Source organism: Falco biarmicus, chromosome 11 (assembly GCF_023638135.1).
Source record: "Falco biarmicus isolate bFalBia1 chromosome 11, bFalBia1.pri, whole genome shotgun sequence".
NCBI classification, from domain to species: domain Eukaryota; kingdom Metazoa; phylum Chordata; class Aves; order Falconiformes; family Falconidae; genus Falco; species Falco biarmicus.
This window is the reverse complement of record NC_079298.1, coordinates 31,164,703-31,188,146: the sequence shown is the minus strand read 5'-3', so window position 1 is coordinate 31,188,146 and position 23,444 is coordinate 31,164,703. Positions and strand designations below refer to the sequence as shown.

The following is a 23,444-nucleotide window of genomic DNA, read 5'->3' as shown; positions in this document are numbered from 1 at the left end:
TTTCTGGAACTTTGCAGAGGATGTTATCCTAGAGCAACAGAATTGTAATGCTTGTATTGTCTTTTCCTTTTCACCCTCCAAGGTGCAGGAACTTCATGAGGAAGAAGCGCAGTGGGTGAACTACGATGAGGATGAACTGTCTGTAAAGATGCAGTTGGCAGATGGGATCTTCGAGGCCTTAATCAGAGACACTGTTGATGTACTGAACCAGATAAATGAGAAACAGCGGCGATTACTGCTTGTCTGACAGTGCTGAAAAAAATTACAGCTGTGTAACCACTGAGTCACGGGCCTTTGTGACTCCCGATGTACTCTCCACCCTGCGAGCGCTGCTGCTGGACTTGCACACATTGGGTTTAAAGGCAGTTCAGATGTGATTAAAGGAACCTGGATCTGTGTCCGCTGCCACTAGAGACCTCGCACCGGATTTATTGTTTGGAACAAGCTGATCCCTCACTCGAGGCTGTATTGCAGAATGCTCAAGACTGTTCGTGTGCCAATGCAGTTATGCCACATAACTGTCAGCAGCTGTCTGGGGCCCTGGCCTGGGGCTTTGCCATGTTCAGCTTGTCTCTGAGAGGGCTGGGTTAAGTTGGGCTGTTGGCTGTTTTGCTGGAATGGCTGTTAGCCATCAGTACTTGACTTGTCTTTAGAAATGTGAGTAATTCGGAGAAGAAACAGTTTGGTCAGGTTTTAGTCATAAATGGAGACTTACTGTACTGAACAGTGTTACAATCTTAACACCTCTTCTCCTGCAGCCCTAACAATGTGCATCAGTTTCTTCTGCTCCAGAGCCCGTTTAATTCCCTTCTTTGTGAAGTTGGTTTTCAGCTTTCTTCTGTGGTGTGGTATCAAGTATGGTGCCAGCCAGTCCGGGGAAATCGGATGATGTTGCTTTCTGCATTCAAGTAAAGAATTCTTGCTGCTTTTCATATGTAACTTGCTTCAGTCCCGAGGTGGAGCAAGATAAAGGCCGCCTAATGTCAAGTGTGAAAGATGAGCCCATGCACAACTTTCCTCCTACTGTGTAGCACTTCTCTTCCTGGAGCACCAGCTGCTCCCAGATAATGGATACTCAGGATTTTCTCAGGCATGGAGACATGAGACATGCAGGAATGGAAAACGTTTCCTCACAAAAATTTGGCCTTCAATCCCTCAGCTTCCGCCATTACTGTCACCTAATACATTGGGAGAAGCTGTTACTTGAACAATTTAGAGAACAGAGTGTATTCACCAAAGAAAGCGGTGTCCAGTGCTTGACTGTCTGCATGTTTTCTGCTTGTGGGGTTTTTATTTATTTTCAGATAATTTATTAAGTGGGCTATAGGAGAGCGTCCTGTGCCGCTGGCTGACCTGTCTTATGTTTTGAGACAGCCGAACTTGAGAAAGCATCTGTTCTGGAAAATTCCAGAGCCCTGTATTCTTTGCACAAAACTTGCAGCTTCTTGAGGCAGGTATGGGGCAGGGAAAGTAAGAAAGAACCAAACCTCAGTGACCAGGGGTGGGATGCAAATGCAGGACTAGGAGTGGAGCTTCACCACGCTTAGTTCAGAGACAATGGAGAGTTGAGAGGGCTGTGCTGAAAAATGATGTGAAACTTCCCTGCTCCATCTGTTTCCTTCCTTTGCCAGAAATTCTAGGCCATGGGCAGCTGTTACGTGGTTGATTTGGTGCTGGGTTCAACTGCGGTGTCCTTCTGCTGAGTGCTCATTCTTAACCTGTCCATCCCATTCCTGTGTTTTTGTTGGAGGAATGCAGACAATCTGGGGTTGAACGTTGATGCCTTAATAGTGGATGTCCCTGCTTGTTAACCTGGGACAAGACCCGGAGGAGAGTCAGATTCTTCAGACACACCAGAGTGCAGAAAGACGCTTTGAAGCCCTCACAGGTGCCCCAAAGATTCTGCGGCCCACAACAGGCGTGGCGGGGAGATCTTTACCATTTCGTTATCTGCTTGGTTCTTGGGCTTCCTGCTATGCATACCTCTGCTACTGCTCCATTTTGTTTTCTCTTTTCCACCTTTTTTTTTTTTTTTTTAAAGGTATCGTTGGAATATTTGCATTTTGCACAACGACACACAGCTGGTAATTCTTCAGGGAGAGCACTGGGAAATGTTGGATTTGTCAGAGGTCCATGCAGATTCTCAGATGTAGTATTGCCAGCACCTCACTTGTGAGTTAATGGTGAGCCATATTCATGGGAGCTTAATGAGTAGAAGGACAAGGAGGAGGTAATGGTGTATAGGAACACCTCCAGCAGGCACATGCGCATTTGTCCTGCAGTCGTGGCCCTTCTGGCTGGCTGGAAGTCAAATGGTCTTGGTGAAGCATTGTTCAGCTTTTTTTCCTCAGTGATTCACTTGTCCACGTAAAATGTTACGATGCTGAACCAGGAAACTGTTGAATGCTTAAGAAAGAAGCAAATTAAAGCTGCTGCATTTAACCAGCATGGTGTCACTGATTGGGTCACCACCTCAGACTCCCTTTCCTGGGTGTATCTTTTTCAATAGCAAGGATTGCTATTTTTATAGGTAGCAATTACAGAAAGAAGGCAGAAACCTGCAGCGTAGGTTTGTAGCTGGAGTATCTGAGAAACAAAGTTAGTTTCTGTTCTGTAGGTTCTGTGGCTGATGTTAAGAAGGTTGCCCTGCGCCCCCGAGGCTTTTCGGCTGTTTTGCAGGGCTGGCATGGCTTTTCTGGTCTGTCCACCAGCAAGGAGAAGGTTGTATGGTTGGCCTGCCGAGGTACCAGGGACCATCGGACGTCATACGCCTGTTGTCTTGCTGGTTTGGATAGCACTAGTTTAGTACCCTCAACAGAAGTAGTAACTATTTTTACAGCTGTTTGGGCACAAGGAAGCTGAGTCAAAGTAATGGCTTCGTTCCTTTGCAAACGTCCCCATTTATTTTTGGAGGCAATCCTTGCTAGGAGCAACCCTAAAAAGACTTGAACATACGTGAATATCTTCTCAGTACCTCAGAGTGTGTTGAGTTGTGTTGCTTTGAGTTGAGTGCATACTCAAAACCTGGAGTGTCTCGAGTACTTGTGGACTGATGATTACAGCAATGAAGCAATGGTCTGTCTGGGTTTCAGCTTGTAACGAGGAGGTATGGGGAAGCCTGGAGCCTCACAAACAGAGGCTGAATTCTCAGTTTCCTCTCCCCAGCCTTCTCACTGTAAGAACAAGATTATATTCCTGGGTCCTGGTAATCTTGGTGCAACCACGTTAGAAGATTCAAGGCTGAGACGTTTTTTCTGAGGCCCGTAAGCTGTTTAGGGCTGTGGCTGTCATCACTGGGGAGGGATCTCGGTGCCAGGTGGGAAAGCCCAGGCTTCTGAGGACAAGGAGCGCAAGTACCTCTCTCTCAGCAGGATGCTCCCTGAGCCGAGCTGTGGAATATCAGTATTTCTGCCTTTCAGAAAAGGCTTGTTGCTCACAAGGTGGAATGAGGGATTGAAAAATCCCATCTTGTTCACTTTCCTTTCTTGAAAAAGTGGCCTTAGCTTTTTGCAATACTTGAATTAGTGTGTACCTGCAGAAGATCTTCAGTAGCACAGTGATAGAGACCTTTTAAGTGACTATTCTGCGAGGAACTGCGTGCAGTTCTGATTTTCATATCCCTTAGCTACCTTAATAATATTAGGAAAATAAAGTACTTTTCAGCAGAGAAACAGTTGAATCTTATAAGGTATTTAGTGCATCTGAAGTGTTTACAAATCAACTAAAATGGAGAAAAGCAAACTATTGAACTTATTTGTAATTTAAACATTAAATGCAAAATTATATACAGATGAAAGAAATACTGTAATTAACTTGCATTTACTAGTTTTTTCCTTGACTTTGCAGAGCCTTTTGATATACACTTGCAAAGCCGCCTTTTGGGAGGCTCCATCTCCCTGTGTACTGTGTTGTGGAGATGCTGAAAAGAAACCCGTTTACTGTGTATGTGTAAATAACCTGGTAACTTGGTTTTTGGGCCAGTTTCAGCTAACGTTCACATCCAGAGCAGCTTTGCACAGTAGACAGACCCAAGGGTGCGGAAGGGTTTGGGGTTTTTTTTGTAATTAAGAACTGTAAAATAACCAGGGTAGTCCCTGTGTACACCAGTGTAAATATCTTTGGTAACTGAAATGTACTTTAAGAGAACAAAATCTGTAAATAAACTGATTTATAAATTAATCTTGTTTCCTAGTTCTTTATAAAATGGAGTTTTATAATTACCCAAATGGTTGCAAAAATTCTGACAGTGTCCTGGAGATTTGTCCCTTGTACATTCCCCTTTCTGTCTGATGCTGTACTTGGGATGCCAATCACAGTCCACAAAATCCCATTAGAGTTGCCTTAATTATAACCATGACATTATTAGAATTTCCTTACTGTTAAAGGTGAATGTTGACAAAAGCAAAACATAAAATAGCATTGCGTAATCATTGCAGGAGCACGCTGCATCGTCTGCAGGAGAAAAATTACTCCTTGCGCAAGTTTGGTTAAAATAGGTTTTAAAAACTCACTGTTTATACCGTTTGGGGGTGGAACTATCTTTATGCTAAGCAACAGTTTTGGAATTAAATTCTTCAGAGCCTCGGTCTTGTTTTGGATTCCTCCATTAGGCTTGTAAATTGTTACAGCTCTGTAGAGCTGCTGTTACCGGCACCGATCACTTCTTCACTGAGGGGGCAGGCGTTGCTGCCTGGAAACTGTATGTATTGGTGGAACATTCCTAAATCTTTGCTGTTTCCTTTCCAGGAGAAGAAAACAAACCAACCACCCAACCTCACTTTAACATGTGAAAGGTCCCGGAGCTGTGTAAGAGGACAGCTGAACACTTGCAGTGCCAAACCACAGGTGTGCGGGCACATGGCAAATGCATGGCAGCATGAAATGTGTAAGGCCAGAAGCACGTGTGTTTATGGGGCCTCCTCAATGCCTACAGCAGCTGCTGCTCCTGCACCTCTGCTCTGTTTTGGTGCCATTTATTAAGGTACAGCCCAGCAGAATAGGCTTTGCTTTCCATTTACTACAGATGTCTACAAAACCCAGTGCTGGTCTTTCCAGCTTGGAGGATCCTCACCACTCTTCTCTGCCTGGGAGAGGCGTATGCGTTAAATGGGAGGGAACCTGTGTGAACAAAACCATTGCAAAGGTGTTGCTCTGTGCTGAGCAGTTTGTTTGTTCTTTGCTTTTCCTTAACAGAGGTACCTCATCATGGAGAAGGACTTGCTGCGCTTGGACTTACATTATGGAAGCAGCTTTGCTGCAGTCCGGTGGTGCCAGTGTGCAGTGGTAGTCCTCAGTGGAGAGTGCCGGGAACGCCATCCACAGCCCTTGTACAGATGGAGAAGCGCGTCACAGCCCTCTGAGCTCGGGGCTGAACTGGCCAAAGCGCGGCGGTGGGCCGTTTGATGTCCAAAGAGCCGAGACAGAGTGGTGCTGCAGCCTCTGCGCTCTCATTACCAAGCAGCAGGACAGCATCCGTGTCATTGCTTTCCTCACCCTGCAGCGATTTTACTCCCAGAGTCCTGTATTTTTGGACAGCAATCTACTTGCATCCATCCCTGGAAGTGGCTTAGAGTACATTGCGCGTTGAAAATAGAGCAATTCATCTGTGCTACCCTGGCTAAAGAACTGGCTTTGCTTTAAAACGGCTGGAGCAGTGGGAACGTTGCCACAGTGCCCTGGTGAGTGACACAGCAAACTGCTGCATTGCTACTGCTGTCCTTGCCCGGGATGGCCACTAATCAGCTTGGTGAAGGCTCTAATTTCCTCATTTGCAAATCTATGTTGCTTCACTTTGGCACTGACTTTCTACGGTGGTGTTTGTGCAACTCTTCCCAGAACCCTCGGAGCGCAGTTGCCTTCAACAGCCATTTCACCCGTGGACCTGGTGAAACTCCCGGGTTGGGCAACATCAGGCAGCCGCCTTTCTGCTGGCACGGTGCATCGAGTGGGGCTGTGTTGGTGCCTCCCTGCCTGGGTGCCACCTGCTCCCAGGTGCCTCACCGCTCCTAAAATGCCTGGCAGAGCTCTGGAGCACTTGAAATGTTGACTCTGCTCCAGACATCGCTGCTCCCTGTCTAGCACAAGGGCTTCTGCAATGTCCAGGCTCTCGTTAAGCCAGCCCTCAGAAGAAAAGGAGCCTGTGGGGAGCTGCTGAACACCAGCGGCTCTCATCAGCGTACAGGAAGGAGAGGAGGGGGGCTGCCCAGCCGCTGGCACCCAGCCCAGAGCACGGGCCGTTGGTGGGCCGGAATGCAGATGAGATGTAATAGAGTTTGAAAGCACAGGGCGCTCTCCAGGATGCGGGTCCTGTCGGGAAGGGGGGGGGGGGGAGGGAGAGGCACCCTGCAAGGTCTGCAGACTGGAGCAAACAAAACCCATAGCCTCAGCCCTGCTCCTTCCTGCCTCCTCCTGAATAAGATTCTGCAGAAATTTGGGGAAATGGAGGAGGATAGAACTGTCGGGGCAGCAGCTCAATTCAGGAGGGTGAGGGTTGGGTAGGAGCAGGGCATAGGGAGGGCACTTGGGGCGAAAATGCCTTCTTTTGCCAGCCAAGTGTGCTGTGTGAGGATGGCCTGGAGCAGATCTGGTTGGTTCCTGCTCTGAATGTTTCTCTTGGCCCTGGTTTTCTAGCCCTTTGCTCCAGCGGTGCAAGACCTGCTGTGTCCCTTGGGCTCCGATGTTGGTTTCAGGTGGCTTTGTCTTGCAGACTCCCTCGTCTGTCACTGCCCCATGAAATCTAGGGCTTTGTCTGTGAGTTTGCTGGAGGTGGAATTAATGCCAGCCCTGGGGGGCTGTCCCAGGGATTTTATTTGCTTTTATTCCAGAAAAATAAAGGTGGCTGCAGGGGATCCTATCCTTCATGTTGCTTGGCTTGAGGGGCTCACCAAGGAGCCTGGTACAGTGTCCATGTCCCGCTGCACTACTCTGCAGAGGTGATGGAGCCAGTGCTGCTCAGTGAACCTGCGGCTGGGCACACCAGTCCTTGGTAGGTGAGCCCTTGCTTATGTTGCAGGACTACTGTCACAGCAAGAGAGGAGTGCTCCGTTGTCATCCGTGTGGCATTCTCAGTTTCATGCGCTGCAATTAAACCAGCTGCCAAATAGTGATGTGGCAAATCTGGGCGGTGTGGCCTCCTCTGATCTGCTCCTGGAAGCTGGGCAGATGAGCTGGAGTGGAAAACACCTGCTCTGTGTATCCTGGGTCACGATGATGATTTATGACTTTAAGTAGATCTTAAATTTGCGGGTAAAACGTTTCCTACCCAGACATACCAAAGACAGCAGCAGTTCCTCCCAGTCCCCCCAGGTACCCCCGAACAGAGCAAGGACAGCGTCACGGCTGTGACTGCCTGCTCTCCCGAGCAGGGATGAATCAGCAGAGGGTGAGTAGCAGAAAGGGGCTGGTACTGCTGTAGTCTCTGTCTGCAGACACAAACTACGTGAACACATTCATCACATCCTGAGAATGCACCCCAGATTTTCTTTCATGCCTGTTGTCATTACAGGCTAGTTGGGCTTGAAAGGTAGAAACCAACTGTATCCAGCTAAGCCTGTCTCGTGTAGTCAGCAATTCCCAGCTCCCAGGGGGGCTACAAGGGGCTTTCCTGGTCTTCATAGGTGTCAGCCCGAAGAGCTGATGCAGGGTGTGGGAAGCAGCTGGGGTTCACATCCATTCCGCGTGTTACTCCCTGTCTCGGCAGAGCCATGGAAGCTGGCAGGTTTATCGTGCAGGTGCTGCCGAAGGTCTTGTCTGAAACTGTGTCTCAAAGGAGGTGTGACTAGTGCCACCAGTGGAAAAGTGCCACCTGGACTGGAGCGTTCCAGCTGACTTGAGCTGGCTGGGAGGTGGCAGGGGACACAATTCTCACTCACCCTCTGAGGCTGTTTGAAGATGCTGATCGGGGAAATGAGTTTTTTTCTTTTATTTGGAGGAAGACCACACTTTAAGCGGTGCTGTGCTCCAGATTGAGGAGGGCTTCACTGAGTCCATCAGTCCCATCTTGTGACTGGAAGGAGAGGGAAATGGTCAAGCCTCCTCTGCAACTGGTATTTCTGAAACGCTCACGGGGGAGTTGCATGTAAACTTCTCTGAACAGCCTCTGAAATGCCAGGGCCGGGTGACGGGGTTGCCATGATTGTATCATGAGTCTTGCATTGGTTGCGTGTTTTTCTTGGAGTCAGTTCCTGGAATCACACAATTAGGTAGGAACGTGTTCTTTAATTTTCAAGGAAGAAAGTCCATTTCAGGATCTCCCTGTCCTGGAACCTTCACAACTAAAGGGAAGTGAGAAGGTCTGGGATCAGCTTACCTGACCATTTTGAGCTCGGTGTTTTGCAGTCAGATTCATGCTTTTAAAAAAAGGACAGTAAAAGCTTTTCTTCGTTTTCTGAAGTGCATTCCTTTCCAGCACTTCAAGGGCTGAATACATAAAACCCCAACCGCTCTTTCCTCGCCTTGTCTCTAACCCAGCACAGAGTAGTCAGGGTAACCCTTTGTGTCTGTGAAAATGATCCATTTTGGGTGCACAAAACAAGTTCTGCAGGGCTTAAATAATTTTGGGAAGATCTTGGCGGCCTTTGAGGCTCTCAGCCTGCTGGTGTTGCCCACACCTCATTGACTTCAAGGAGATTCCTTTTGGCTGCTGGTCTGGGAAAGGAGATTTGAGAGCTGATGAGCTTAATGAGCTAAAGCCACCGCTCAGCTGCTGCTTGGGGACCTTGTCTGGCATGGGAACGCCTGCAGTGGTCCTTAGCCTGTGGCCTTGCTACGTAGGCATGAAGCACAACTCTTCCCAAAGTTAAGGATCCCAAGGTGGGTGCTGAAGGCGTTGCTGTGCGGCGCAACTGAAAACCACGGAGGTTCCTAAAGGTGCCACAAGTGCCTAAAAGATGGGCTCTGGGGCGGGCTGGGGGCTCAGCAGCCAGGCATTAGGGACATCCAGCCCCCAGCCCCCGTACTTTGCTGCCCGCAGGTTCTGCTAGCAGCGAGGGGGTGCAAAGCAAGAGTGGACGATAGGGCAGGCAGCACTGGGAGGGCATTTCTAAAACCTCCCTAGACTTACACAGCTTCTTGCTTTTTTTTTTTTTTTTTTCCCCCTAATTCATCTTAGTTATTCTCAAATCCATCTTAAAACGGGTTGCTTGAAAATGTCTGCTTCATCTTCGGCTTTCCGTGCCCGTGCTCTGTCTCGGGGCATTCTGCAGTAAAAATCTGGCTCTTCCCAGTTTGAGATGGAAGAAAAGCCCCATCTCTTGCTTCGCAGCAATGTTATAAGGAAAAAAGGTTTTCTGGGCAAGCCCGTGCCTGGAAAGCCCCACACCCTGCCGCTGCAGAAGGCTGTTCCCTGGGGAGGTGTGGGGACTGGGAATGCCAGCATGGCAGCAGGGCCATTGGTGGCACCCGCAGCCCTGGCTGTCCCGGAGCAGCCGGAAGCAGGAGCATCCTCACCCCAGGGCTTTGGCGGATGAGCAATGGCATGGCTCACCTCGGAAGGAGCCCGAGCCCCAGGGAGCGGGCTCTGGTTGGTCTCCCTTTGGGTTAAGATGGCGCTTTTGCAAGGATTCAAGGAATTTGGGCACCCTGGGAGGGAGGGGTGAGCTGGATGGGGAGGATGCTGGCAATTATGCCGGTGCTGAGCGCCTCCCCTTTGCTGTGATAAACTAATCAAGCTGACGAGCCCTTAAAATAAGGACTTTAGCCCAGGGTAAAATAACGGTGATGAACATCCTTAAACACAGGGATTTTTTGTCTTTTAATCACCAGCTGGATGAAGACACGTTGTGGCAGGGTCAGGGGCGGTGGGGACGGCAGGGACCACCTTCAGAGCAGCGCTGGCAGCCGGGCTGTGCCTCTTCCCGCCCGGTTGGACAGCAAGGTGTGATAATCCCTTAAGCATTTAATTACAGCGGGCAGGGCTGGGGCAGCCATCCTCTGCCCCATTTGCACCAGCTGGGACGCGCGGATGATGCGTGGCAGCGATCCCACAAATGTTGTGTCCGACGGGCTCTGTCCCCCCAGGCTGAGCTGTCGGGGAGCCCTGCAGCACCCCGGAGCTGTGCCCTGCGGGGGGGTCCTGCCCCCCCCCTTCCCGCCACCTCAAGGCTTGGCAGTGGCAGGCTTGTTTTTCTAGCATGGCAAGTCTGCATCAAATACCTAGGTGGGGCGCAGGGTGGCTAATGGCCTGCCCGGGGACCGAGCCAGCAGCCAGCCCACAGCAGCCATGGGCACCCCAGTGCCGGGGACCTGGCCCCGGGGGTGGGGGTGGGGTGGGGGCTGGTTTCAGGGCCCTGCCCCCCCCGCCGTGGGTGCCCGGGCTCCTGGGCAGCGGGCACCTTCTGTGTCTGGCAACCGGTGACATAGGAACATGAGCGGTGGCAGGGCCGGGATGTGGGGCTGCCCGGGCAGAGCACTGAGGTTTTGGGGTGGAAGAGCTGGATTTTGGGGGCCTCACTGGGTACCTTTGTGGCGTATCGCTGGCAGGGTTGGGGTGAGGCCTCTGGGGTCCCCGTGGCCTGCGGGGTATCCCGGCAGGCGCTGCCCGGTGACACCGGCTGACATCGGGGCGTCCCACCCTGCTGCCCCCCCGGCTGGCGGCTCTCTCGGGGGGGGCGTAATGGTGGCTCTGGGGCCTCAGCCAGCCGCCGCCGCCCTTCAGCGCTTTATGGGCGGTCGGTGGCTTGACGCCCCCCGCGCTCCCGTGGACGGGTGGCGCTGCGGCCGCCCCCCGCATCACGCCGCGGGGGAAGCCCGGGGCGTCCCCACTGTTACGCGGGGGCGCTGCGGGGGGGCGGCGCTGTGCGCCCGACAGGGGGCGCCGCTCTGCGGGCGGCCTCGGCCCCGCCCCCTGCCCGCCCCTCGGTGGGCGGGGCGTGCGGGCGGCCCTAAAGGCGGCGGGCGGCGGCGGGCGGCCTGGCGGGCGATGTGGCGGCGGCGGCGGGCGCGGGGGGGCGGCGGGGGGGGCGGCTGGTGGCCGGCGGTGCTGGCGTTGGTGCTGGCGCTGGCGCTGCCGGGGGCGCGGTCCCGCCAGCTGTACTCGCCCGCTGACCCGCTGGAGCTGCTGGGGCCGGGGGCGGAGGGGCGGCTACTGGGCTCCCCCAGCGCCTGGGCCGTCGAGTTCTTCGCCTCCTGGTGCGGGCACTGCGTCCACTTCGCGCCCACATGGCGGGCCCTGGCCCACGACCTCCGCGGTGAGTTCGGCCCTGTGCCCCGCTGCCCCTTCCCCGCGTCTCTGCCTGCCCTGCCGGCACCCCGAAACCCTCCCTGTGTCCTTCATCTGCTGCGCGTGGGCCCCCCCGTACCCCCGTTTCTGGCTTCTCCTATCAGCACCCCATTTAATCCTTCATGTCTCTGCCCCCGTGTCCTCACCAGCACCCTTAAATCCCCCCTGCATCCCTGTCTGCTCTCCTGTCAGCACCCCTAAATCTTCCCTGTGCCCCTGCAGTGCTCTGAAATCCCTCCTGCATCGCTGTCCTTTTGTTGTGTCGTCGTCATCCCCGTCAGTGCTCTTCAGTCCTCCCTGCATCCCTGGTCCCGCATCCCTGGTCCTGTCGGCACCTGCGCATCCCCAATGCACCCTCCCCACCCGCATCATTCAGCTCTCTGTGCCCTCCCTTCCACCAGCCCCCCTGAAGCCCCCTGTGCCCCAGCCCCCCCTGAAGTTTCAGCCTGCTAGGAAGGCCCAGGCGCCCCCCCCCCCACCATGACCAGGCATGGCTTAGCAGCATCCTTGGAGCCCCCTTTGCTTGGGAGAAGCTCAACCTGAGCCTGCCTCAGGCACTGGGGGTCCTGCTGCCACCCCCAGACCCTCCCTTAGCCCCACTCCTCCGTGGTGCTGGCAGGGCGCTGCGGCCAGGCTGATCCCAGCTGGTTTGTTCCTGGCTTTGACCTTGGTGCCTGGCCTGGCTGGTGCTCAGCCCCGCCTGGGGACCTGCATGCCCTGCTGCCAAGCTCCTTGCCCCGCCGGGGCTCATCCTGCCTCCCTCAGCACCCTGGGGTGCCCACGGCTTCTCCCTGTTACTGCGTTAATTGATAGAGCGCGGTCGCTGCCAGGTGAGTCAGGGCACTGGCCGGGGCAGACATCCCGTCCCTCCCAGGGGATTCCGTCCCTCCCAGGGGATGCCGTCAGTGCTCCCCCATGGGGCAGGATGTGAGGAATGGGGTGCGTGCCCAGGCCCTGCGGGGGAATGCCGGCTCTCCTGGCCCCTCTCCAAACCGGGGTTCCGCCAGGGCTCCCCGCTCTGCAGGCTGGACTGCGGGTGGGATGCCCGTGGAGGCTGGGCAGGGAAGCCACCCCCACGCCACTCGGCATCTTCACCGCTGTTCCCACGCGTGGGTTTTCACAGGAATGGGCTGGATGGGGAGTATGCTGGGGTGACCTGTGGGTGCCACGTGCTGATGAGTCTAGGAGTGTTCCTGGCTCCCTGCAGCAGGGCTTGGCAGCCAGCCCTCCCAGTACTACTGGTGCCAGGGCAGTGGGAAGCAGGTCACCTGCAACACAGGACAGTCCCAGTGGGTCCCCACCTCCAGCAGGCTCCTACCAAGGGTGGCATGGGCTTCATCCGTGTGCTGGTACCATGTCCTTCCCCATCCTGCTCAAAGGAGAGGCTGGACGCTCTCCAGCTTTTGTCCCTTACTCTAAAAAGAAGCCATTTCAGAGCTTTTATCTCCATTTTGCTACAGGCTTTCAGATCCCGCTGCTTGAAATGCCTGCATGCCCCATTTTCTTGGTTTCTGCTTTACTCCAGGGACCTGCTGTTCCTCCCCGGGGAGGTGGTGGTGGGAGCTGCAGAGGGGGAGCGGATGCTCGGCACCTGGGCAGGCTCTGCCGCGGTGCCCCGGATACTGGTTTTGGGTTGTTCCCTCTCAGTTATCGATTGTGCTCTTGGTCTGGGGTGAGACGAGCTGGAGCCCGTGTTCCTTGCTCGCCCCCAGCCGCGGTTAGCTGTCCCTCCTCTTCTGGCAGCCTTTTCCCGCTGGGGCAGAGGCTGGGCAGGCAGAACCGGACAGGCAGGCAGCCGCGGGCAGAGCTGCCTGCACTCCAGCCCCGGCGAGGGCAGGGTGTGCGAAGCCTGGTCCCGCCTCACACGGCTTTCCCTGTGCTCCTGCCACCCCAGAAGTAGGGCACCAAACGCCAGCGCGGACCGTAGCTTTGGGTGTTGTGGGGCTTGGAAACCATCGGTTGGCCTCCTGCGAGGTGAGAGCGGTGATTTGGGGGCTGCAGAGGGGCTGAGCTAAGCTGACCGCATCCTGTCTCTGCAGAGTGGAGGCCTGCGGTGATGCTGGCAGCCATCGACTGTGCTGATGAGGCCAACCAGAAAGTGTGCGCCGATTTTGGGATAACAGGCTTCCCCACGCTGAAGGTAAGGGCTGTGTGTACCGGGTACTTGCCTGGTTTCCCTGGGCTTTGCCTGTTGGCCTGTCGCTCTCTTGCTCAATCAGACGAACGGTGCTATTGCATCAAAACATTCCCTTTGGGGCTTTACAGGCTGGAGCTGTTCTGTCCTTCCCCAAAACATAGCTGCGGCTGGGCTGCAGGCTGCCCAACTGCTGGGTGATGTAGGAACAAGGAAGGGGAAAGACAAAACGCTGCTTCGTGGTGAAACGTAGAAGCCAGATCCCTCCCAGGAGAGGGGAGAGTCTGAAACCTGGATGGGAAATGCCTGGGAAAGTCTGCTGAAGGGCAGAGAGCAGCTGCAGGTGCAGGTTTTGGAGGAGGGCACAGGGATGCTGCGGGAGGCAGCACAGGGCTCTCCTGGGAGCCTCCTGCGGCAGCTGGAAAGGTGCAGTCCCTCCTCTTGGGCCCATGCCTGGCCTCTTAGTTGTGTCAATATGCTCTTTCACAGTATTTCCCACTGCAAACAGAGCATTTCTCCAACACAAACAATAAAGCCAAAGCACCCCAGGTGCAGGCAGCAAAAGCCAGGATCGGCTTGAGATAGAACAAGGGGGATAAGGGTTGCATCAGATAACGTCCTCAGTTACAATTTACAGGCTCAGCCCAAGGTGGGGTCAGATCTTATAGAGTTTACTGTGTAGACTGGCTTGTGCCCTGGAGTCTCACCAAGCACCCACTGCCTGTGGGACATGGACTGAAACATCTCCCAGGGCAAGGAGCCGTGCTGATGTGGTGGTGCCAAGAAGTCGCTTGCTTCGCATCCCCTGTCCCTGCCAAACACCTTTTGCAAACAGCCCGCACGCCTGGCCCAGCCTGCAAAGCAAACAGTTGTCTGATGCAACCTGGTTTCGCTGCTGGGGCTGTATCATGGGCACTAGGGCTACTGTGGGAAGCCAGGAGTGGGAAAAAAACCCTCCTCTTGCTTTGTGGGAGCTCTGGAGTAAGGAGACGGTGGGTTGCAGGACTGGGAAGGTCCTGGCTGCCTCCCTGGGACCCCTGGAGGCACCTGCCCTGCTGCCTGCCAGCGCTCAGCCCTAGGCTGGACATGGCTCCCAGCCCCTGCCTACATCCCTCCCCTCCAAGGATGCCCCACAAGATGGGGCTTGGCCAGGAGCTCCCTTTGCTGTGGCTGGTGTCAGTTAACAAGTTGTAACATCACAGGGAAACTGAGGCAGAGCTGGCCCAGGAGGAGCCTCTGCTTCTGCCCGCTGAGCTGCACTGCCTCCCTGCCCTAGTCCAAACACATTCCAATGTCCCTTCGTGTTGGGTTTTTTTCCCTTTCAGTTCTTCAGAGCTTTTAGCAAGAAAGCAGAGGATGGGATAAGGATTACCAGTGAGTATTCAGAGCCACAGGGTTTATTTACCCCAGGTGGTGCGAGTGGCCCTGCTGCCCGCACCCGCTATGCATTGGGAGCTCGGGGAGTCCAGGGGAGCGGCTCAGGGCAGCTCCCCTCAGCTCAGGCCATGGGAGCAGCTTCCCCAGGACTAACCCCTCGGCATCCTGCCACCCTGCAGATCCCAGTGCCACCGTCGAGGACCTGCGCCATGCCATCATCGCCAACCTTGAGCAGAGCCAGGACGCCTGGCCGCCCGCCTGTCCTCCGCTGGAGCCAGCAAGGTAGGGGCGGGGTGATGGGGGGGTGGCTGTGGCGGCCTGTGTCCCATGGAGAGCAGGTTTCTGGGGAAATCCTGAGCCAAAAGTGACCATGGAGCAGCCCCTGCATCACCCAGGTCGGTGCGGATGACTTGGCCAGGCCAGAGCCATTTATATGGCCCAGGTGAGACAGGCCATGTTGTTGCATCTCCCTAACAAACCTGCTCGTCAGCCTTAATTAGAGCAAGCGGTGCCTGGGCTGGGGACATGGCAGCGCCGTGCCATGCGAGTGAGGCTGTTACTGTTAACAGCTTTGTCCTGCCCAGAGAAAGGGTTTTCTTGGTTCAGTACAAATTTATTGGGATCTGGGTTGTCTTTGCCAGGCACAGGCAGTTGCTCCGCTGTCCCAGGGGAGCGTTTGGCTTTCCCAAAGCGATGGTTGAGCACGTGCTTCAGGTCTCCAGTGCCTTCATGTCCTAGCCAAAAAACCAACAGCCTCAGTTCAAGTTCATTGCTGCCTTTTTCCCGGGGTGACTGTGCAGCTCCCTCCTGCCCTGCCCTGCCCGTGCTTTGTTTTCTGCCTCCTTAGCTAATCCTTGCAGGATTTCTCAAAGCTTGTGAACCGGAGCAGAAAATTGGGTTGGAATCTTCAGCGGGGAGGAATTGCCTGCTGGGTAGGGCTGAACGTGCAGTGGCATCCCCTGCCAAATCCCAGCAGACAAGGGCTGAACTTTCAGGCAGGAGGGCAGAGCATCGGGCTGGTACTGAGGCACCCGCTGCCATCTTCTTCTCTCTTGTAGTGCGGAGGAGGTTCGCACCTTCTTCCAGAGGAACAAGGAGCAGTACCTGGCTCTGATCTTTGAGAAGAGCAATTCCTTCGTGGGCAGAGAGGTGAGTACAGCTGCGTTTATCCCCCATTTCTCTTGAATCCTGTATCCCCAGTGCCCAATAACTCCTGGGTGCCTTTGGCAGTGGAGTCCTCTCCCAGCAGCCCCCCTGGTGAGCGTGCATGCTGCTTTGCAGGTGCAAAGTGTTACACAGCGTGCTAAATAGCCCTGCTGCATCCCCGGTGGGGCTGGCAGTCCCCCTGCCCTCCCTTCTGACCCTGGGGCTACTGGGCTTGCAGGTGGTGCTGGACATGCTGCAGTACGAGAACGTGGCAGTGAGGAGGGTGCTGAGCAGCGAGGAGGAGCTTGTGGAGAAGTTCGGTGTCACTACCTTCCCCTCTGGCTACCTGCTCCTCCGCAATGGCTCCTTCTCCCGCCTGCCAGTGTGAGTGGGGGAGATGGCAGGGTGGCTCTGGGGACCCCGGCAGGGTGCCAGCCTTGTGCCCCATCTTTGCGCTTTCCTTTGTAATTGTGAGAGACAGTGACTGGGTTGGTCAGGCTGGCAGGGGGCAAGGGGCTGCTGGTGGGCACGGAACAGGGCTGCCAGCCCTACCTGGAGCTGGGAAAATGGCTTGTGACCAAGCCATCCCTTGGCCACATTGGCCTGGAGGTGGCACGGCACAGCTGCCTGGGGCTCAGCTCTGCTCTGGGCTGCGTACCAGGACACCCACTGCCAGGGCAGGGGGAGAGTACGGACCACCCTGCGTTCATTCCCCAGGTCCAAGTTGCCGGTCCAGCTAAGCCTTTGGTCTCCTTTGCTTCCTACTTGGGGCCAGGGGCTGTTTGGGAGGGAAGAGGGTCTAGTTCATGGCTTCTCCTTCCTTGCAGGCACACGGAGGCACGCTCCTTCTACACCTATTACCTGCGCGCGCTCTCGGGCGTCACCCGTGGCTCCTACAAGCTGAACACAACCGTCAGCGCTTCCAACGAGACCACCCCATCCCAGCCAAAGCATGCTGACCGGTCAGCCCCCCCCCACCTTCATCATTTTGGGGCTGTGGGAGGAGGCTGAGGCTTGTGAGAGGAGGAGGTGGCCTGGCCATGGGTGGGCAACGGGCTAGGATGGTGTCTTTCCCCTGGGAAAACCCCCAAATTGTGGCTGGGTGCCTGCGGGTGTGGATTACCGGGCTGACGGACTATGGTGTTGTGCTGCCCTCCCCAGCTCCAAGTTGTACATGGCTGACTTGGAGTCCACACTGCACTACTCGCTGCGGGTGGAGGCTGCCCGCCCTGCCACGCTGTCAGGAGCCCAGCTGGCTGCCTTCAAGTGCTACGTGGCCACACTGGTGAAGGTGAGGAGCTTTTGGTGTCAGGAGAGGAACTGCCTGTGCCTCCACGTAGCTATTTATAAGGTGAAATGCAAAGGCAGGGTGCGGGCCACCACATCCCAGCAATCCCAGGTAGTGAGGCGTGGCGGTCTTGGACATGAACCCCATGTCCTGGTGCTCAGCGTGTCCCACGGCTTCTGTGGGGCTGTCCCCATCCCCTTGGATCTCCAAAGTCAGCCCAGAGTCGCAATGGGAGCCATGAGCAGGTGCTGGAGAGTTTCAGGCAAGATGTGGAGTGCAGGTATTGGTGGGCAGAGCAGGATCGGTGCTTGCAGGTGTTGAGGTAGTAGGTCTTTTCAGAAGAGATGCTGTCACCCGCTGTCAGAGATGATGATCTGCCTGTCTTGCATGCTCAGCTCGGGGAGCTGATCACCGTGGGCTCCTTTGATAGTCCAGGAAAAGGACTCCCACTCTGAGTCAGGCTCTGGAAGAGCCTAACTTAAGGTCTCCTTTTGCCTTCTCTGTTGGGCTTGGTGAAACTGAGGTGTGTAGGAGCTTTAAGCCAGCAGGAGCAGGGCAGTTTAATTTTGTGCTGTGCTGCAGTGCTGTGTTTGGCTGAGGTTTCCACCACTGGAGTTGCAGGAGCCCTGTCCCCATCCCTGTTGCAGCCCAGGCTCCTTGGCAGACCTTTGCCTGGCCATGCCTGCCGCCTTTGCTCCCTCCTTTGCTACCCAGGGTCTCACACTCAGTTTGGACGAGCCCTCGCTGATATGTGAGACACCCCCTGCACCCACCCCTGCCTGCTCTCCCCTTCAGAGTGCTCCAAAGGTGAGCCTCTGGTGCAACGAATCTGAAGTCCTCAGCTCAAGAGCTTCATGTGGCTCTTCCTCCCCTTGTCCCCAGCAGCAGTGGTTTTAGTTGATCAGCTTTTAATTCTTCCTGCAAACCTTCCCCTCGCTGGCCGAGAGCGATCCGTGGCACCGGAGCCAGCAAGGAGGCAAAGCTGCATCCCTACCGTGGGCAGGAGGCCCCGGAGCCGTGGGTGGTGGGTGCTGGGTGGGTGCCGGTGCATCCCTGAGGGTGCCGGTGCATCCCTGAGGATGCCGAGCTGGCGTTGCCGTTGCCGCACTCATCCACGGGACGGAGCAGCATCCCCAGGATTGCTGCCAGCCCAGCAGGGCTCAGGCTGGGGGAGCTCAGCCAGCGGGTCCCAGCCTTAACTGTTCCGTTCCCAAGAGGTATTTAAGGCAAGGAGGGAGGAAAAATCCTAAGGCGGAAAGAACTGGTGCCTGGAAAGCAGGGATCGCAGGGCAAAGCCTCCTGCCGAAGGAGCCCCGGGGGGACTGTGTTTTCCAGCAGAAATACCGAGTCACAGGTGAATTTCCCTGTGAAACGGGGACTTTCGGTGTGATTCCCCACGGGCCTGGGGAGACTCAGCTCAGACTTGGCAAAACGCTCCTTTGTTTGCTTGTCCCTCTGTCCATCCGTGGGTCAGTGACACGCACTGGCAGGCTGCCCCCTCTCCCCGGGGTGTCTGCGGTTTTAAAGTGCGGCTGCTAATCGGCTTTGAGCTGACTTATGGTCAGAGTGGCTTTTTGCCTCCCTCAGATGGGGCCGAGGTTCAGAGCCTGAACACTGACACGGGGGTCTCGCTGCTGGAGGGGGGGGACATGCTGCAGCCCCCAGCCCCTCGGGGGGAGGGCACCAAAACCTTGCCAGGACTGCGCTGCCCTCCAGCACACGCTGCCATAGAGGATGCTCGTGCTGCCCAGCGCCTGTCCCAGTGAGGGTGAGCTGGGGGTGCTGGTGGGCTGCTCCCATCGCAAGGTCTGGGTTTTCTCACCCCTCTCCTCCCCTGCAGTACTTCCCCGGGCGCCCCTGCGTGCAGACCTACCTGCAGTCCCTGGATGGATGGCTGAGGAACTGGACGGAGCCCGAGCTGCCCCGCAGCGCCTTGAAGGAGGCCATGAAGAATAACAGAGATGTAAGATGCCCACGGGGACCCTGGCCCCCACTTTCCTCACCCCTGCCCTTGCCCCCCAACCTGCATTATCTGCCAGCTCCATCACGCTGTGTCCATCTGTCCACCAGGCCTCCCACCCCGCTGTGCTCCCCACTAACGTGACCTGGGTGGGCTGCCAGGGCAGCGAACCCCACTTCCGTGGCTACCCCTGTGGGCTCTGGACCATCTTCCACCTGCTGACCATCCAGGCTGCCCAGAGCGGCCCTGACAAAGGTATTGGCATCCCTGAGGGGATGAGGGGCTCGGGGAGGGGGTGTCCAGGTGGCTGTGGCACGGGCAGGGATGCTGCGTGCGGGCAAAGGTTTGTTTCCCCTCTTCTTCCTTGTGCCACCAGGCAGGTTTGCAGGGGGGACACGAGCCGTGGAGTTGGGGTACAGGGTTGCCACCTCAGCCGTGGGACCGTGGTGGTGGCACTGTGGGGTCCTGACTTGCTCTCCCGTGTCCCCCGTCCCCCCCACCCCACCCCGTCCTCTGCCTCTCCCCAGAGCTACCACTGGAGGTGCTGGGCACCTTGCGCTGCTACGTCCAGCACTTCTTCGGCTGCCAGGAGTGTGCCCAGCACTTCGAGGCCATGGCGGCCGAGTCCATGGACCAGGTGGCTGGCCGGGAGGAGGCTGCCCTCTGGCTCTGGTCCCACCACAACAAGGTCAACGCTCGCCTGGCGGGTAAGGGGGGCCACAAGGAGGGGAGCCACAAGGAGGGGAGCCGGGGTGGCTTCCCAAGGGAAAAGGGGAGGGGAGGTAGAGGAGCATCCCTCCTTCTGGATGGAGGTGGCAAATAGCTGCATTAGGGTGCAGCACTGAGGACATCCTGTTGTCATCGTGCCCCATCACAGGGGACAGCAGCTAGTCATGCAGCTTCAGACTGCCCTGGAGATGTGGTTGGGTCTTACACGTTCCCCAGGAGGAGCTTCCCAAAGCCGCCACGTGCCCTCGGAGGATCCCTCCTCCCGAGACTGCTTCTCCAAATGTCCCCATCACCCTCCCCAGCTGCTGGATGCTCTGGGGTGTTTATAGCGGTACAGGGGGAGGGCTGCATTGCCTGTCCCCTCTAACCCAGTCACCGGCTCGGGTCCCTGCAGGAGGTGATACAGAGGACCCCAAGTTCCCCAAGCTGCAGTGGCCTCCACCAGACATGTGTCCCCAGTGCCACAAGGAGGAGCGGGGGGTGCACGCCTGGGATGAGCCAGCCGTGCTCACCTTCCTCAAGGCGCACTTCTCCCCTGCCAACATCTACCTGGACTATACTGAGGCCGACCCCATCCCCGTGGCTGGGGAGAGGATCAGCACCAGGCTGAGCACCGAGGGCCCTCGAGAGGAGAGGGAGGAAGAGGAGGAAAAGGAGACGGAAGGTGAGACGAGAGCTCCGGGGCGACTGGGCTCCCCTGAGCCGCGGCGCCCCAGCATTGTGCGGCTGAACCCCAAGCTGCGGGAGGTGGGAGAGGACATCGTGGACCTGGACTCCTTCAGCGAGCAGCACTTCAAGAGCCAGGCGCTGCGAGCGGCGGCCGGCCGACGCCGGCGGCTCAGCAAGCGGGACACCATCGCCCTGCCCCAGGATGCCGGGGCGGGTCGGGAGCACCGGCGGGCTACTGGTGTCCTGGTCCGGGAGGAGGAGGAGGCTGGGGAGGGTGTGCGGAGGAGCCCCTGGCTGCGGGTGCTCGGCTTGGGCTTTTCCCGCCTGGACATCAGCCTCTGCGTCGCTCTCTACTTCCTCTCCTCCATGTGCCTGCTGGGCATGTACACCTTCTTCCGACTCCGCACCCGCTCCCCGCAAAGGCCGCCCCGGCTTCCCCATGGCCTGAGAGCGGTTGTAGGGGGCCAGGGGCTGCCCCCAGGGTGGGTGGGCTGCTGAGCCAGAGACACCCCCAGGACAGCATCGTGTCCCCCGGCGGGAAGCGGTTTGGTGCGTCCCCCTGGGAGCTGCCCCACTCGCAGCAGTCACCTCACCCAGGGTGGGGGGCTCTTCTGGGGGGGAGAAGGAGGTGTCAGAGCTCCCCCCCCCTCAGGGCATGGTGCCGTGGTTTCGGGTGTGCGGGAGCTGGGACGTCGACAGCAGTTTGGGTCTCAGCACCCAGCTGCCTTCAGGAGCTCCCCAGTGCTGGGCTGGTTTCAAAGAGGGAAGCCCAGTCCCGTGCTGGGAGCAGCCCTTTGGGGTCAAACCACTAGTGAGGCCAGGAGGGTGGGGGTGTAGCTCCCCAAAAAGCGGGTGCGCCCTGGCAGGCATGGGTTCAGCTGCATTTTATGTGTATGCCGCCTGTTTTGAGATGTGGACCGGGCCCCCCCCCCCCCCCATGCTTCCTCACCCCTCCCCATGCTGTTGCTCACTCTCTGCTTGTCTTAGTGGAATAAATTATTTTTGCCAACGCCAGCCCCGCTGTGTTGGCTGGTCTCTGCTGTGCCGGCACACCAGGGCAGCACCTCCTCTCCCTGCTGTCCCCCCACCCCTGGCTGATCCCACTTGGGCCTCCCCCATCACCCCAGGAAGAGCACTGGCTTAATTTAAATCCTTGAAATAATTTCAGTTGTTATTATTGTACATTTTATCCTGCTTTTTGCTCCTGGATGCATCTGCCCCCCTAGACAGCCGGCATGTCCTCACGGTTGAGGTGGCCCATGGTTTGTCCTGGGGCACAGGGTGATGGGGAGGGAGCCTGGGGGGCCCAGGAAGCAGCTGGAAAATAGTTGACACGAGCCACGGAGCTGCAGTTCTGTGCTGGTCCAGAGCAGGGATTCACACGCGAGCATCCCCGCATCCCCCTGGGGACGGAGACCTCTGCGGGTGTGGGCCCCCTGTGCCTGTCCCCGATTCTCTCTGCCCTTTTATCCTTGTTAGGAATCATTAAGGAAAATGGTTGTTTTCCAGAGCCGGGGCCGGGGCCATCTGCTCTCCCGGCGCTGCCTAAATCCCCCTGTAACAAATTCATCGGGATTATGCTGCCCTCCCCTAATCCCGGCCCTTCCCCCAGCGTGGGGGATTTAAAAGGATTAGAGCCCGGCCGATAATAAACTTTATTAAGGGGGAGGGGGGGTGTCAATCCGATTTGGAGCCTTTTTCTTGATATCTTCACTTTGCCCAGGTGGGAGGCGAGGGCTGGCGGGATGGGGCAGGAGGGCGGCCGGCCCCCCTGCAGCCCCAGCACCAGGAGCTCTGGTTCCTCCAGCCCTTCCTCCCTTGCCTGCCTTGGAAATAAATTTTCTTGCTCCGTCATTCCTCCTCCTGCGGTGTCTGTGCGTGGTCACGCCTCCACAGGACGAAGGGCAGGTACCCCTGCCCTGCCACCTCTGGCCCACTTGGCCTTGGACATGTCACTTAACCGGGTCCTTGGTGGCCTCATCCCAGCGTGGCGGGGGGCTGCCTCCCCCCAGCTGCGTGCCGCTCCTGCCCGCCGCTGGGTGATGGATGGGGAAGGTCTCACTGCTGCAGCCCTGCTGCCTCCTCCTTGATTTCCCTGGGGGGTTTATCCCCAACATCAATAACCCCCCTTGCACCCCCTCCCCACCAGCTGCTCCCCTGCGTGGCACCCAGGGCTGGCGATGGGGGGCTGCCCGCGGTTACCCCTGGCCCCAGAACGTCTCGGTGGGGCTGTTGAAGCCCAGGTTGGGGGGTGTATTAGTGGGGTGCATTGCAGGGGATGCAGCAGGAGGGGGGGATTAGTGCTGGGGGGTGGGAGCTGCCGGAAGGGGGTTAGCAGGCAGCAGCGGGCAGGGCTGCCCAGATTAGCATCCCCGACGGGCCCGCAGCCTAAAGCTGCAGTGCACGCAGGAAAAAAGAGAGTACAGTAAATAGACTTTCCGTAATCCTGTTTGGTGCCGTCCCAATCCCCCCAGCCCTGGCTCTCCTGGGCTGTGGCACTGGGGTATCCCCCCCGCCGGCACCTGGGGAACCCCAATGCGGGGCACAAGTGACCACGGCAGGCAGCAGTGTGGGCAGGGGGCTGCTGCAGGGCTCGGTGCTGCCCGGGGGGTTGTCCCCCACACCGCCCCCCCTGGGATGGTGACTTGGGGGCAGGCCCCCCACCCAAGCCCTGCCACAGGGAGGGCATCCACGGCCACGCTCATGGGTGGGACGGGCTCTTCTGGGTGGGTTAGAGCCCACTCCAAGCCCCCCGAGGTGCCGTTCCCAATGGGGGTTACCCCTTCCCAGGGTGTCCCCGGGGCTAATTACCCAAATGGCCACAGGCTGGCGCGAGCTGGCCGCTATTCCCTAATACAATTTATCCTCAAGTGCAATTTAATTTTCCGCAAGGCCGGCGGCCGGCCCCCGCACACCCAGCCAC

The 23,444-nt window shown here is 57.0% G+C and overlaps 2 protein-coding genes across 9 annotated transcripts in view; both read left to right on the top strand.

The window, feature by feature from the left end:
* CEP350 (centrosomal protein 350) overlaps positions 1-4,179 on the top strand; it is a 76,484-nt gene extending 72,305 nt beyond the window's left edge. For all 8 annotated transcript variants that reach the window (XM_056356341.1, XM_056356338.1, XM_056356340.1 and 5 more), the window contains one exon: positions 83-4,179. In XM_056356341.1, the coding sequence (XP_056212316.1) occupies positions 83-247 (165 nt within the window). In that variant the 3' untranslated portion in view covers positions 248-4,179. The remainder of the gene's footprint in view (positions 1-82) is intronic.
* A 6,717-nt stretch (positions 4,180-10,896) lies between these two features.
* Positions 10,897-21,535, top strand: QSOX1 (quiescin sulfhydryl oxidase 1). Its single transcript, XM_056356346.1, is given in 13 exon segments — positions 10,897-11,186; positions 13,258-13,358; positions 14,678-14,726; positions 14,909-15,011; positions 15,788-15,878; positions 16,114-16,259; positions 16,703-16,837; positions 17,037-17,166; positions 19,004-19,126; positions 19,234-19,378; positions 19,651-19,830; positions 20,247-20,935; positions 20,937-21,535. Coding segments are annotated over 13 exon segments (2,193 nt in total). The 5' UTR covers positions 10,897-10,918; the 3' UTR covers positions 20,970-21,535.
* Positions 21,536-23,444: the final 1,909 nt, after the last annotated feature.